We start from the raw sequence: 14,467 nt of genomic DNA, 5'->3' as shown, positions 1-14,467 counted from the left end.
GCAGAATATCAGCAGGGGCTGAATGGCCTGTTTCTGTGCCTTATGTGTTACGTAATTACAAACATAATTCTGAAAAGTTCCTGTGTGAAACTTCTGTACTTACCATTATTGATGTGCTTAGACAGAGCTAGGCTAAGTAGCACCCAGCTCTGAGAGTGAACATCCTTTGGCCAAGAACTTGTAATTCCCATTGTGCAGAGTTTGTCTGTTAGCAAGACCAGCTTCTCTCCCAGTACGTCTCCTTTCAACCAATCAGAAATAGCAGTATACTTAACTGGATCCACACATGCCTGAAAGAAACAGATTATAAATGGGAAAGGACAGATATTATAGAATATAACCATCGTAATTAAGTTTTTGTTTTAAATGTAATGTTTATAAACATGAACATTGCTGACATGAGGCATGTTGCCATTACTTTTCATCTTGAATATATTAGAGCAAATGCAAATTTCAAATGATCCCAACAATTTACTCTACATGCGAGATGGGTGTTGATTGGTTGGTAAGAAACTTCTGATTGATGGAGTTGTTGCCATAGAGAAATCATTGGGGAGTTCCAGGCTTCCCAAACTCCCGCATTATAAAACAAATGCTCCAAATTGATACAGGGAGAATCCCATCTTTTTTTACATATGTTAAAATTGTTGAGAGAATCACAAGGTTTCATTTCAATTATGTACTGAAATTAACAGTTTATGTCTATAGGAATGGATGAAAATGGCCAATTTCCATTTATTTTATAAATTTAGAATACCCAATTAATTTTTTCCAATTAAGGAACAATTTAGCATGGCCAATCCATCTTTGCACATCTTTGGGTTGTGGGGCCAAAACCCACGCAAACACGGGGAGAATGTGCAAACTCCACACGGACAGTGACCGGGATCGAATCCGGGACCTCGACGCCGTGAGGCAGCAGGGCTAACCCACTGCACCACTGTGCTGCCCCCTGGCCAATTTCCAACTTAAGTGTGTTGTGTATTAAACAGTACAGCAAAAGTTGATTGCAAAAAAGCTTCTTCAAAAGTATAAATACAACTATGAATTTAGTTTATAAAAATCAGCAACAAAGAATTTTGACTTCAGGGACTTCCGGTTGCGGTGATGCGGAGCTAAGCTGCATGTTCGGTGGTGCCCGTTTTTTTCGGTCTTTTGGGCTCTTTTAAGGGCCCGTAACGGCGCAGCTGGACTTTTCCCGGTGGGGAAACACATTTGCTGCGATCATCTGCCAGTGGATGGACTGGACCAGGAGCGGGGCGAGCAAAAAATCGTCTTTGGAGCAGAGAACGGTGCGAGGCAGGAAAAACAAGATGGTGGCGGGCAGGGAACCGGCAGCGTGGCAGCAGTGGGCGCAGGAGCAGCAGGAGCTGCTTCAGCGCTGTTTCAGAGAGCTGAAAGCTGAGCTCTTGGAACCGCTTACGGCTTCACTGGACAAGCTTATGGCGACTCAGGGCGCAGAGATCCGCGAGGTATGGCAAAAAGCCTCGGAGAACGAGGATGAAATCCTAGGCCTGGCAGTGAAGGTGGAGTCGCACGAGGCGCTTCACAAGAAATGACAAGCGAGGATGGAGGAGATGGAGAACCGCTCCCGCCGGAAGAATTTGCGGATCCTGGGCCTCCCGAAGGGGCTGGAAGGTTCGGACTTGGGGGCCTATGTGGCTGTGATGTTGAACTCGCTCATGGGCGCGGGGTCATTCCAGGATCCCTTGGAGCTGGAGGGCGCCCATCGAGTGCTGCTGAGGAAGCCCAAGCCGAACGAGCCGCCAAGGGCAGTGCTGGTCCGTTTTCACCGCTTCGTTGACCGTGAGTGTGTGCTGAGATGGGCGAAGAAGGAGAGGAGCAGCAGGTGGGAGAATGCAGAGATCCGGATTTATCAGGACTGGAGTGCGGAGGTGGCGAAGAGGAGGGCTGGTTTTAATCGGACGAAGGCAGTGCTTCACAAAAAGGGGGTGAAGTTCGGCCTGCTACAGCCGGCACGCCTCTGGATCACTTATAAAGATCGCCAGCTCTACTTCGACTCCCCGGAGGATGCCTGGGCCTTCGTCCAGGCAGAGCAGCTGGACTCGAACTGAGGGGGCTGGGGACTGATGTACATTGTCCGGAGGCATTTTCCTCCCTGGGATCCATTTTTCCTGTTTGCTGTTTTTGTTGGTTCCTTTTGGCTTTTTCGGGGATCTTTAATTATTTATCTTGGTGTTTTTTCTTGTTTTTCACTGGTGAGTGGTTGGGGAGCTGTTTTGCGGGCCCGTTGGGGGTGGGAGGGGGAAATAGGGGGGGAGGTACCGGGTTGGTAGGGCTGAAGGGGTGCTGCTGGTGATGGGGAGGGTTGGGAAGGGGTTGGCTGAATGGTCCGGTGAAGCGGGCCCGGGAGTTGGCGCACTTGAAGGGGCTGGGGGCGGACGTGGCTATGCTCCAGGAGACGCACCTTAAGGTGGCGGATCAGGTGAGGCTGAGAAAAGGGTGGGTTGGACAAGTGTTCCATTCGGGGCTAGATGTGAGGAACCGGGGGGTGGCGATTTTGGTTGGAAAGAGCTTGTCGTTTGTGGTGTTGAGTGTGGTGGCGGATAGCTGTGGCAGATACGTAATGGTGAGTGGTAGGCTTCAAGGGGAGCGGGTGGTACTGGTTAATGCGTACGCCCCCAACTGGGACGATGCAGGCTTCATGCGGCGTATGCTGAGCCAGATTCCAGACCTGGAGACGGGGGGGCTTGATATTGGGAGGAGATTTTAATACTGTGCTGGACCCGGCTCTGGATCGTTCGAGGTCCAGGATGAGCAGAGGCCGGAGGCGGCCACAGTGCTGAGGGGGTTCATGGACCAGATGGGAGGGGTAGACACTTGGAGGTTTCTGAGGCCGGGAGGTTGGGAGTTCTCGTTTTTCTCCCATGTCCACAAGGCTTATTCCCGGATCGATTTTTTTGTCCTTAGCAGGGCGCTAATCCAGAGGGCGGTAGGGGCGGAGTACTCGGCAATAGTCATTTCAGACCACGCTCCGCATTCGGTGGACCTGGAGCTGGGGGTGGGGGTGGGGAAGGATCAACGCCCGCTGTGGAGGTTAGATGTGGGGCTTCTGTCGGAGGAAGAAGTATGCGGGCGGGTCCGTAAGTGCATAGAGGGGTATTTGGAAGCTAATGACAATGGGAAGGTGCGAGTAGGGGTGGTCTGGGAGGCTTTGAATGCGGTGGTTAGAGGGCACACAGGGAGAGGGGGGAGAAGGTCGAGAGGGAGAGGTTGGTGGAAGAAATGGTAAGGGTAGACAGGAGGTATGCGGATGCCCCGGAAGAGGGGCTTTTGAGGAAGCGTCATAGTCGCCAAGCGGAGTTTGATATATTGACCACCCGGAAGGTGGAGATGCAGTGGAGGAGAGCGCAGGGGGCGGCATATGATTACGGGGAGAAGGCAAGTCGGATGCTGGCCCACCAGCTCCGGAAGCGGGTGGCAGCGAGGGAGATATGTGGAGTTAGAGATGTAGGAGGGAATCTGGTGCGGAGTGCAAGTGACATCAATGAGGTGTTCAGGTCCTTTTATGAGGTGCTGTACTGGTCGGTGCCCCCTGGGGAGGAGGGCGGGATGGACTGCTTTCTGGATAAGTTGGAGTTCCCGAGAGTGGGGGAGGAGCGGGTGGAGGGTCTAGGGGCCCCAATCGAGTTGGAGGAGCTGACCGAGGCGTTGGGGAGCATGCAGTCAGGGAAGGCACCTGGGCCTGACGGGTTCCCGGTGGAGTTCTATAAGAAGTTCTCAGACCTGCTCGGCCCGTTGTTAGTGAGGACCCTGAATGAGGCGAGGGAGGGGAGGGCTTTGCCCCCGACGATATCCAGAGCACTAATTTCTCTGATTTTGAAGCGGGATAAGGACCCCCTCCAGTGTGGGTCTTACAGGCCGATCTCGCTCCTCAACGTGGACGCGAAGCTGTTGGCCAAGATACTGTCCAGGAGGGTGGAGGATGTAGTTCCGCAGGTCATCCACGAGGACCAAACGGGGTTTGTGAAGGGGAGGCAGCTGAATGTCAACATGCGGCGGCTTCTTAATGTTATAATGATGTCGGCGACGGACCGGGAGGCGGAAATAGTGGCATCGATGGATGCGGAGAAAGATTTTGATAGGGTGGAATGGCGTTACCTGTGGGAGGTGTTGAGGAGATTTGGGTTTGGTGAGGGGTTCATTAGTTGGGTGAGGCTACTGTACAGTGCTCCGGTGGCGAGCGTGGTGACGAATGGGAGGAGGTCGGAGGACTTTCGGCTGTCCCGGGGGACGAGGCAGGGGTGCCCCTTGTCTCCCCTGCTGGGGGGGGGGGGGGCGCACCGGCTGTCGCTGTATGCGGACAATTTACTGCTGTACATTGCGGATCCGGCGGGGGGGACGCCAGAGGTGATGAGGATCCTGGGGGAGTTTGGTGACTTCTCTGGCTATAAGCTCAACGTGGGGAAGAGTGAATTGTTTGTTGTGTGCACATGGGGGACAAGGAGAATGAGATAGGGGAGCTTCTGTTGAAGAGGGCAGAAAGGACCTTCAGGTATTTGGGAGTCCAGATAGTCAGGAGCTGGGGGCCCCTCCGTAGGTTAAAATTTACGAGGCTGGTGGAGCAGATGGAGGAGGAGTTTAGGAGGTGGGATGTGTTGCCACTCTCCCTAGCGGGCAGGGTCCAGTCGGTTAAGATGACGGTGCTCCCGAGGTTTTATTTTCTTTTCCAGTGTTTACCCATCATGATTCCGAAGGCTTTCTTTAGGAGGGTTAATAGGAGCATCTTGGGGTTCGTGTGGGCGCAGAAGACCTCGAGAGTGAGGAGGGTATTCTTGGAGCGAGGCAGGGAGGTGGGTGGGCTGGCGTTGCCCAACCTGTGTGGGTATTACTGGGCCGCGAATGTGGCAATGATTCGTAGGTGGGTGATGGAGGGGGAGGTAGCTGCATGGAAGAGGATGGAGGCAGCGTCCTGTGTGGGCGCTGGTGACGGCCCCGCTGCCACTCCCCCCGGCAAGGTACTCTACGAGTCCAGTAGTGGTAGCTACCCTCAAAATCTGGGGTCAGTGGAGACGTCATAGGGGGAAGGTGAAGACCTCAGTTTGGTCCCCGATACGGGGGAACGACCTGTTTGTACCAGGGAGGATAGATGGAGGGTTTTTGAGCTGGAATAGGGCAGGTATCAGGCGGATGGGGGAGCTCTTCCTCGACGGGAAGTTTGCGACCCTAGAGGAGTTGGAGGGGAAGTGGGGTCTCCCCTCAGGGAACACCTTCAGGTATATGCAGATTAGGGCGTTTGTTCGGCGGCAGGTGGCGGAGTTTCCGCTATTGCTGCCCAAGGGGGGTTCAGGAGAGGGTGCTCTCGGAGACGTGGGTCGGTGAGGGCAGGATCTCTGCAATTTATCAGGTGATGCAGAAGGGTGAAGAGGCCTCAGTGGAGGAGCTGAAAGCAAAGGAGGAGCTGGGGGAGGCGACTGACGTGGGGGGACGCCCTGGGGAGGGTGAATTCTTCCTCTTCTTGCTCACGGCTTAGTTTAATTCAGCTGCAGGTGCTGCACAGGGCGCATATGACTGGGACCAGGCTGAGCCGGGTCTTTGGTGGTGAGGGCAGGTGTGGGAGATGTTCGGGAAGCTCAGCAAATCACACCCATATGTTTTGGGCTTCTCCGGCGCTGGAGGGTTTCTGGAAGGGGGTGGCAGGGACCTTGTCCAGGGTGGTTGGTTCCAGGGTGGAACCAGGCTGGGGGCTCGCTATTTTTGGGGTGGCATCGGAGCCGGGAGTACAGGAGGCGAGAGAGGCCGGTATCCTGGCCTTTGCGTCCCTAGTAGCCCGGCGCAGGATTCTTTTACAGTGGAGGGACGCGAGGCCCCCGAGCACGGAATCCTGGATTAGTGACATGGCTGGGTTCATTAAACTGGAGAGGGTCAAGTTTGCCCTGAGGGGGTCGGTGCAAGGGTTCTTTCGGCGGTGGCAGCCATTCCTTGATTTCCTGGCGGAGTGTTAGAGGGTGGTCAACTTCAGCAGCAACCGGGGGGGGGGGGGGGGGGGGGGGGGTACTTTGGCTCGGCTATGGGGGTGTGTTCTTACGGTTCTATGTTTATTACTCTTTCTTGTTGTTAATTTATTACTTTGTATGGGGGGGGTTTCTGTTTTTTTCTTTCTGATGTCTTTGTTGGGATAAAATTTGTTATTGGAAAATTTGAATAAAAATTATTTTTAAAAAAAGAATTTTGACTTAATTAAAATTCCCTTTAGCTCAAATATTTCTTTATTGTATGCTAAACGCATTCACAAAATGGCTTAGAAATTTACTGGACCATATATTTTGAAAGCTAAATGAGCAACTACAGATTAAAAATAAAACTAACATTACACATTTAAGATTCACTTTTGGTATGGAAGTCAAATTCATGACCATGCAAAACAAATCTGCACTTCAAGTTCCAAAGTACAAGGGTTCTGTCACTCTAAATATCAATAGCATGACAAATTACCTTTTGTATAATGTGAGACAAGATGAGCCACCCTTGTTCCATCTACAAATAAAAAATATTCTTCAGTACAGAGAAAATATCATGACAACTTGCATTTGTTTGGCACCTTTAACATCTGAAAATGTTCAACAAAAGTCGATGTTGAGTCAAATATTTGAGACGTGGTGACTAAAAGTTTGTTTGATGTAAAGAAACGTTTTAAAGGAGATGAAAGAGGTGGAGTGTGCTGAGATTTCGGGAGGTAATATAGAACTCTAGACCAAGGCAGCTGAAGGCATGATCATCAATGATACAGGAGAGAGGGATGCACAAGTCAGATTAACCTTGAATGAAAGGTGGAGAGGTATATAGGAATGGAGGAGGCTAGAGAAATAGGAACAAATAGTGATTTAAAGAGGAGGAAGATAATTTTAAATCTGTGCCACTATAGGACATGGAACTAAAACAGAACAGTGACAACAGGAGTGAATGTGAAATGGGACTCAGCGCAGCAGAGTTTTGGATCAGCTAACATTTATGGAGGGTGGAAGGTGGGAGACTCGTCAGAAGAACAATGGAATAGCTGAATCTGAATGGATAAGGGTTTCAGCAGCAAATGAGCTAGACCAGAGCTGGGACAGACAATGCTGCAAAAGTGGAAATATGCAATGTATGATGGAAATGGGGTCAGAAGCTCTCCTTGGAGTTGAAAAAGAGCACTAAGGTTATGAACAATCAAATTCAACCCAAGATATTGGCTGAGAAGTAATCAATGTCAGGGAACAGAATTTGAGGTGGCAGCTGAAAATGATATCTTCCTAATATTTAATTACAGGATATAGGAGCTCATCCTTGTCTCTATGTTGGATAAGAAAATTGACAACACAGAGGCAATGAAGGATCGCGAGGCTGTGGAGGGATTAAATTAAGCATCTTCGTAATTTTTAACAAGTACCTTGAAGAGAGGTGAGAAGGGCAGAAAATGCCTGTAAAAAAGAAATGACACATAAGGAGAAGCCGAGAACAGGTCACAGTCTTGGCTCGTCACTTGGGTAGACGATAAGCATCGTGAAGAGTGGGAAATTGAACTAGCCAGATTTCCACTACATAGAAGATAGGAGCAGGAGGTGGCCCGACGAGCCTGCTCCGCCATTTATCACGATCCTGGCTGATCATCCAACCCAATAGCTTAATCCTGCTTTCTCCCCAGAGCCTTTGATCCCATTCGCCCCAAGTGCTATATCTAGTCGCCTCTTGAATATATTCAATGTTTTAGCATCAACTACTTCCTGTGATAATGAATTCCACAGGCTTATCACTCTTTGTGAAGAAATGTCTCCTTATATCTGTCCAAAATGGTTTACCCTGAATCCTCAGACTGTAACCCCTGGTTCTGGACACACCCATCATTGGCAACATCTTCCCTGCATCTACCCTGTCCAGTCCCGTTAAAATTTTATACGTCTCTATGAGATCCCCCCTCATTCTTCTGAACTCCAGCAGAACAATCCCAACCTAGTCAATCTCTCCTCATATGACAGTCCCGCCAACCCTGGAATCAGTCTGGTAAACCTTCGCTGCACTCCCTCAAGAGCAAGAACATCCTTCCTCAGAGAAAAACTGCACACAATGCTCCAGGTGTGGCCTCACAAAGCCCTGTACAATTGCAGCAACACATCCCTGCTTCTATACTCAAAACCTCTCGCAATGAAGGCCAACATACCATTAATCTTCTTTACCGCTTGCTGCACCTGCATGCTGACCTTCAGCGACTGGTGCACAAGGACACCTATGGTCCCACTGCACACTCCCCTCTCCCAATTTACAACCATTCAGGTAGTAATCTGCCAACCTGTCTTTGCTTCCAAGTGATTAACTTCACACTTATCCAAATTATACTGCATCTGCCATTGATTTGCCCACTCGCCCAACCTGTCCAGATCATGCTGTAGGATCCCTGCATCCTCGTCACAATTCACCCTCTCACCTAACTTGGTATCATCTGCAAACTTTGAGATGTTACATTTTGTTCCCTCACCCAAATCATTTATATATATGTGTGAATAGCTGGGGTCCCAGCACCAATCCCTGTGGTACCGCACTCGTTACTGCCTGCCAATTTGAAAAGGACCCATTAATCCCTACTCTTTGTTTCCTCTCTACCAACCATTTTTTTATCCACCTCAATACATTTCACCCAATCCCATGCACTTTAATTTTGCACAATAATCTCTTATGCGGGACTTTGTCAACCGCCTTCTGAAAGTCCAAATATACGACATCGACTGGCTCCCCCTTATCAACTGCACTGGTTGCATCTTCAAAGAATTCCAACAGATTTGTCAAGCATGATTTTCCCTTCATAAATCCATGCTGACTCTGACTGATCCTGCCACTGTTTTCTAAAGGTTCCACTATAAAGTCCTTGATAATGGATTCAAGCATTATCCCCACTACCGATGTTAGGCTTCCTGGTCTATAATTCCCTGCTTTCTCTCTACCTCCCTTTTTGAATATCCGAGTAAGTGAGCTACCCTCCAATCTGCAGGGACAGTTCCAGAGTCTACAGAGTCCCGGAAGATGACCACCAATGTGTCCACTATTTCCAGAGCCACCTCCTTAAGCACCCTAGAATGCAGATTCTGAGGCCCTGGGGATTTAGCCGCCTTCAATCCCATCAATTTTCCCAGCATGGTGGCGCAGCAGTTAGCATTGCTGCCTCACGGCGCCGATGTCCCAGGTTCGATCCCGGCTCTGGGTCACTGTCCTTGTGGAGTTTGCACATTCTCCCCGTGTTTATGGGGGTTTCACCCCCAAAAACCAACAATGTGCAGGGTAGGTGGATTGCCCACGCTAAATTGCCCCTTAATTGGAAAAAAATGAATTGGGTATTCTAAATTTATATTTTTTGAAAATTCCCAGCACCATTTCTCTATTAATGTTTATCTCCCTCAGTTCTTCCCTCTCATTAAACCTTTCATTCTCCAGCATTTCTGGCATTTGATTCGTGTTCTCTTTTGTGAAGATGAAAGTATGTATACATTGTGAGGATACTCCTATGATAAAATCTCCATAGTTCTCAAAGCTCTGATCTGTGCAATGCCAAAGCAGTTCATTCATAGGAACTACCATGCACTCCTTCTACATCTGAGTCTGAGCTGTAGATGACAGTTTTATTTCGGTCTTCTGCAATTCTCGTTCAAATTATCGGTTTTGGGGATTCCACCTTGGAGTTTGAATTTGATATAACCTGATATTACTATTGCTAATACAGTGGGCTGAGTTTCAGTGGGCTTTGGGACCTTGGTGTTCCCATGTGGCAGGAACTGGAATGGCTCAGCAATCTTCCTGAAGCAGTTTCCTAATTATCATCAAGGGGCCAGCATTAAGAGAAGTGGGTGCTGATAAGGCAGGTAGGGTATAGAGGGGGCGCCTCCATTTTAAGATTTCTCCTGGCTCGGAAGGTAAGTGTGCCAGGGATGTTCCTGGTGTCATAGTACACAGGCCCAGAAATCACACAGCTCATTCTGTCCCTACCTCAGCCGGATTGGTGTACCAGTGCTTTGTTCATCCCCCTTTTGAAGGAGAGCAGGTAAACTCCAGGCACGAAAAGAGCAACAGTCGCCGAATTGGCATCGTCCTAGGGGCAGCACGGTAGCATGGTGGTTAGCATAAATGCTTCACAGCTCCAGGGTCCCAGGTTCGATTCCTGGCTGGGTCACTGTCTGTGCGGAGTCTGCACGTCCTCCCCGTGTGGGTTTCCTCCGGGTGCTCTGGTTTCCTCCCACAGTCCAAAGATGTGCGGGTTAGGTGGATTGGCCATGATAAATTGTCCGTAGTGTCCTAAAAAGTAAGGTTAAGGGGGGGAATTGTTGGGTTACGGGTATAGGGTGGATATGTGGGTTTGAGTAGGGTGATCATTGCTCGGCACAACATCGAGGGCCGAAAGGCCTGTTCTGTGCTGTACTGTTCTATGTTCTATAGTAGGGCCTTAAAATAGTTAAATCGGCAGTTAAGCCTACTCAGGTGGCCACAAGACTGGAAGAACCGGGATCAACAATTGATTAACCTGAACAAAAATGGTACTGCAGTGCTTTTCCCTGTTTGATATTAACCACATTAACTGTACATGCTCATATTTTATACCCCAATTTCCACTTATTTCAAACACTCCCAATCTGAGTTCCAACAGCAACCTGTTCCTCTCTACCTCTGCTGCAGCTCATTCTACTCATACTCTATATTCACTAGTTTCCACAATCAGCACCATGAAAGCTGCAGGAAAATAGAGGAAAACTGTTGCGAAACAAACAGCAAAAAGCGAATTAAACAGAAATGTTTGAGGGGTGGGAGAAGAACATAAATGAAAGAGGAGAGCGAGAGGGGCGTGAGAAAAAAAGAGAGACTCTGTAAATTTTACAGATGTGAGGAAGAACTTTTTCAACACTGCCAATGAAGGTGTTGGAAATAGAGATGATAACCGATTTCAAAAGGAAATTGTACAGGCACTTGAAGGAAGTAAATTGACAGCTTCGGGGATAGAGCAAAAGAATGGGACTGACTGGATTGCTCTGCAGAGACCCGACATGGACTTGATGGGCCGAATGGCCTCTCTCTATGCTGCATTGGCTGTTTCTGCTACTGGTATAAGCGTCCATTGCTGGCAAAGTGTGAACAACTGCAAAACTGTCTTGAACACATTTCAGAACTATTGATCTAACCCTTTAAAAAATGTTAAACAGAATTGCCATTTATTTATTGTATTTATTCACCTACCTCAGAGATTTGATTCAGTATTATCCTCCTTTCATTGTTGCAACAGCAATGAAAAACACTGTAGAGTATATCAACCAAAAAACTTAAGTCAGTTCTAGATTCTTGCACCCAGATTAGGAGCTTCTGAATCAGAAACTGTACAGCAGGGTTACTTGCTATCTTTTTCACTTCATTATTTGTTTCCAGGAAAGATTCAGCATTCCCTGGGTTGTCATTTTCCACCAAAATAGAAAATAGCTTCCTTGATGGAAATGAGCTAACCAGTGTGGACAAGAAGGTAAGATGCATTTCAGAGTTCTGTTCATTAATAAAAGTCATGCTCAGTTTGGCAAGTTCACAGACGAGGCCTTCCAAAGGCACTGTTCTGGCAGGGTGGTTGTCCTGAAAATGACTGGAAGTATCCCCCCAATTTTCAGACGCCAATGGATTCTTAGTGATGAAAGTTAATTCTTCCAGATGATTGGTAGCATTGCTGTCGTGATTCTCAGTTGTTTCTTCGTTAATAAATCGGATCTTTCCTTTCTTTTTCACTGATTGTTTTGTCGCGCTGTCAAGGTTTCTCAAGCATCTGAGCAAAAATGAGACGCCTTCTAATGAATTTTTGTCAGCTTCTGGATTGCCGACCTGAGACATGCAAGCTTGAGAAAGACCAACCCAAAAATCAGATAACAGTCTTTTGTATGCATCAGCCCACTCTTCTATATCTGGATTATCAGTTTGTCTTTCCCACGAGGCAAGAGTGTCTGCGAGTTGGGAGAAAGTGCTGGCTTGCAGTTTGGGATACTTCCAAGCAGAATGTAAAAGCGGTAGTAGCTGAAGGAAATAAAAAGTTCAACTTTATTCTTTCTGAAATTACACAAACAATGTAAAACTTTTATTCTTTATTCTACATTCTCACAGCCTATACCTGTTCATGTTCTCCTTTCCATATGTCACATACAACTGTTTAAAATACCTGACAATCAAGCTATTATGTGGGCAAATACGAACACAACCCTACATTCTGGCACTCTGATGTGCAAAATGTTGGCACAATAGTCATCTCATGCAACTGAAATGCTAGTTATTGACAAATAAACAAATTTTAAGATCGCGTTAGAGCCCGCTAATTTTTAGAAGGGTATTTCAATTTCCAGTGACTGACTGAAGGGATCACATGTCACGATTTCAAGTTTTAAAACGTCCACATTGAACAAACACTATTCAGTGGGTAACTTGTACTTGGAACTACAGAAACCCCCCCCCCCATTTTACTTTTATTCCAACCAAGAATTCCCTGCCATGATTATACTTTAAGCTTTTCTTTAAACGGACACTTTATTTGTCTGGAGCCAGTCTGAAGTTATTCTCAAATCCCGATGGCCTGTGTCCATTTTTCCTTTTCGCAGCTTGATAACATCTAATCCCAGAACTGACTTGCACTGAGGATAATGTTGGAAATTCCTTCTCTCTTTTGAAGATTTGACGTATCTACCAGCCTCCCTTAAATTCTTACAAACTTAGTCTTCTTAGTCTGAGTGCAAGCTCCCACTTGTGTTAAGAGTGGTGAACATTGGAGCAGTATTTTTTCTGCTTTAGATGTTGGAAAAGTTGCTCTCTCTCCCAGATTCGTGCAGGCTATTTTGTGTCCATGAGGTGCAGTGATATCTTCGGAATTCTGTGACCCAATGCTGTAATGGTTTTCTATTGATTTCCCTTCCCAAAGCCCATCTCCACAACAACATGAATCACTTGGGCCTTGTATCATGAATCACTTGGGTCTTGTATCCAGACTGAAATGCTAACTATTGTCCAGCCGTCAACTTCATTCTACCTTGAAACTACACTGCCAGGTCAAAGTATAACTGTTTATAAAACACCTCCTTGTGAGACTACCCATGGTCACACAACTGCACTTACCATTGTTACAGATGTGAACATCTAGCAATTTCTTCCCAGTAAGACAACCTGAGCTCCCCTTTAATGTTCAATAACCAAGCCACCCAAGGTTGGTTACCAGGCAGAATTTAGGGCAGCTCACATGACTCCCTTCATTCCTCCATTTTATCTTAAAGCGACAGTCCAAAAACATAACAATCTTTTAGACTTTGCATTTGTAACAATAGTTAAAGTTAAGGACAGCTTTCATTAAAGACAAATTCAAGGTGGATTGTCTTTATTTATCAAGGTGGTTAGATGGATTGGCCATGCTAAATTGCCCGTAGTGTCCTAATAAAAGTAAGGTTAAGGGGGATGTTGTTGGGTTACGGGTATAGGGTGGATACGTGGGTTTGAGTAGGGTGATCATGGCTCGGCACAACATTGAGGGCTGAAGGGCCTGTTCTGTGCTGTACTGTTCTATGTTCTAAAAGGCATGATGGAGTCTGTTGTTTCCCAAGCATTCTTTCCAAAAGAGTGATAGGTTGAAGGGTTGTGTTCACAATTCTCCACACAGCAAGTTACCCATCCCATTGTGCGGAACTACCAGTGGTGACCAGATGCATTGGGCAACTTTTAATCAATAGGGAATGAAGGCTTACAGAGAGAAGGCAGGAAAATGGATTTAGTGAGTGTTAGATCAGCCATGATCTGATTAAATGGTGAAGCAGGCTCGAGGGGCTCAATGGCCTACTCCTGTTGCTATTTCCTTTCGTCTAATAGAAGGGAAGTTAATGGTGTACAAAATCATTTGGAAAACATACAGACTAATGAATATATGAACTCTTTTTGAGGGCAAAATGTTTTAGCCTGCACCTTGTGCTTTCACAGGGTACATTACTACTCTCTTAGTTAATGATATTGCACAATACAAGGAAATTCAAAAACAGAAATGGAAGAAGAAAAATAAACTGAAGAAAACTCAAGGAAAAATCATCACTGGTGAAATGGTACCACAGTGCATTCAATTGTATTATGGTGTTGATTAATGGGCTACAGGTTCTATTTCCAGACTCTTTTGAGCTTTCAATTTTAACATGCACATTCTCAGTACTTTTAAAGAAATGTTAGCTGTAACTTTTCATGTACCTGTTCATTTACGAGCATCTGGTGGAGTTTGTGCTGATCATCAGCCTTTCCTAGATTCTGATGTAGAGTGAAGCGCAAACATTCCATAAAGGCTGATACAATTGCCGAACTCTCGGTAGAGCTCATCAAGGCACGCTCGCTCAGTAATCTAAGCAACAATAACAAAATAACATTTTAAAATCCCATGAGAAATTAGTTCTCAAAATTATAGCTACAAAAAATTGTACACATTTTGCCCTCAAAAAAAGTT

At 46.9% G+C, this 14,467-nt stretch overlaps 1 protein-coding gene across 1 annotated transcript in view; it reads right to left on the bottom strand.

Annotated features, from left to right (window-relative positions):
- Positions 1 to 14,467, bottom strand: part of ltn1 (listerin E3 ubiquitin protein ligase 1) — a 224,374-nt gene that overhangs the window by 167,248 nt on the left and 42,659 nt on the right. Inside the window, 4 exon segments of the mRNA XM_038802375.1 lie at positions 104 to 290; positions 6,457 to 6,498; positions 11,212 to 12,024; positions 14,218 to 14,365. Coding sequence (XP_038658303.1) covers positions 104 to 290; positions 6,457 to 6,498; positions 11,212 to 12,024; positions 14,218 to 14,365 — 1,190 coding nt within the window.

The sequence above is a fragment of the Scyliorhinus canicula genome, chromosome 7 (assembly GCF_902713615.1).
Source record: "Scyliorhinus canicula chromosome 7, sScyCan1.1, whole genome shotgun sequence".
NCBI classification, from domain to species: Eukaryota; Metazoa; Chordata; class Chondrichthyes; order Carcharhiniformes; family Scyliorhinidae; genus Scyliorhinus; species Scyliorhinus canicula.
This window is presented reverse-complemented; position numbering and strand designations above follow the sequence as displayed.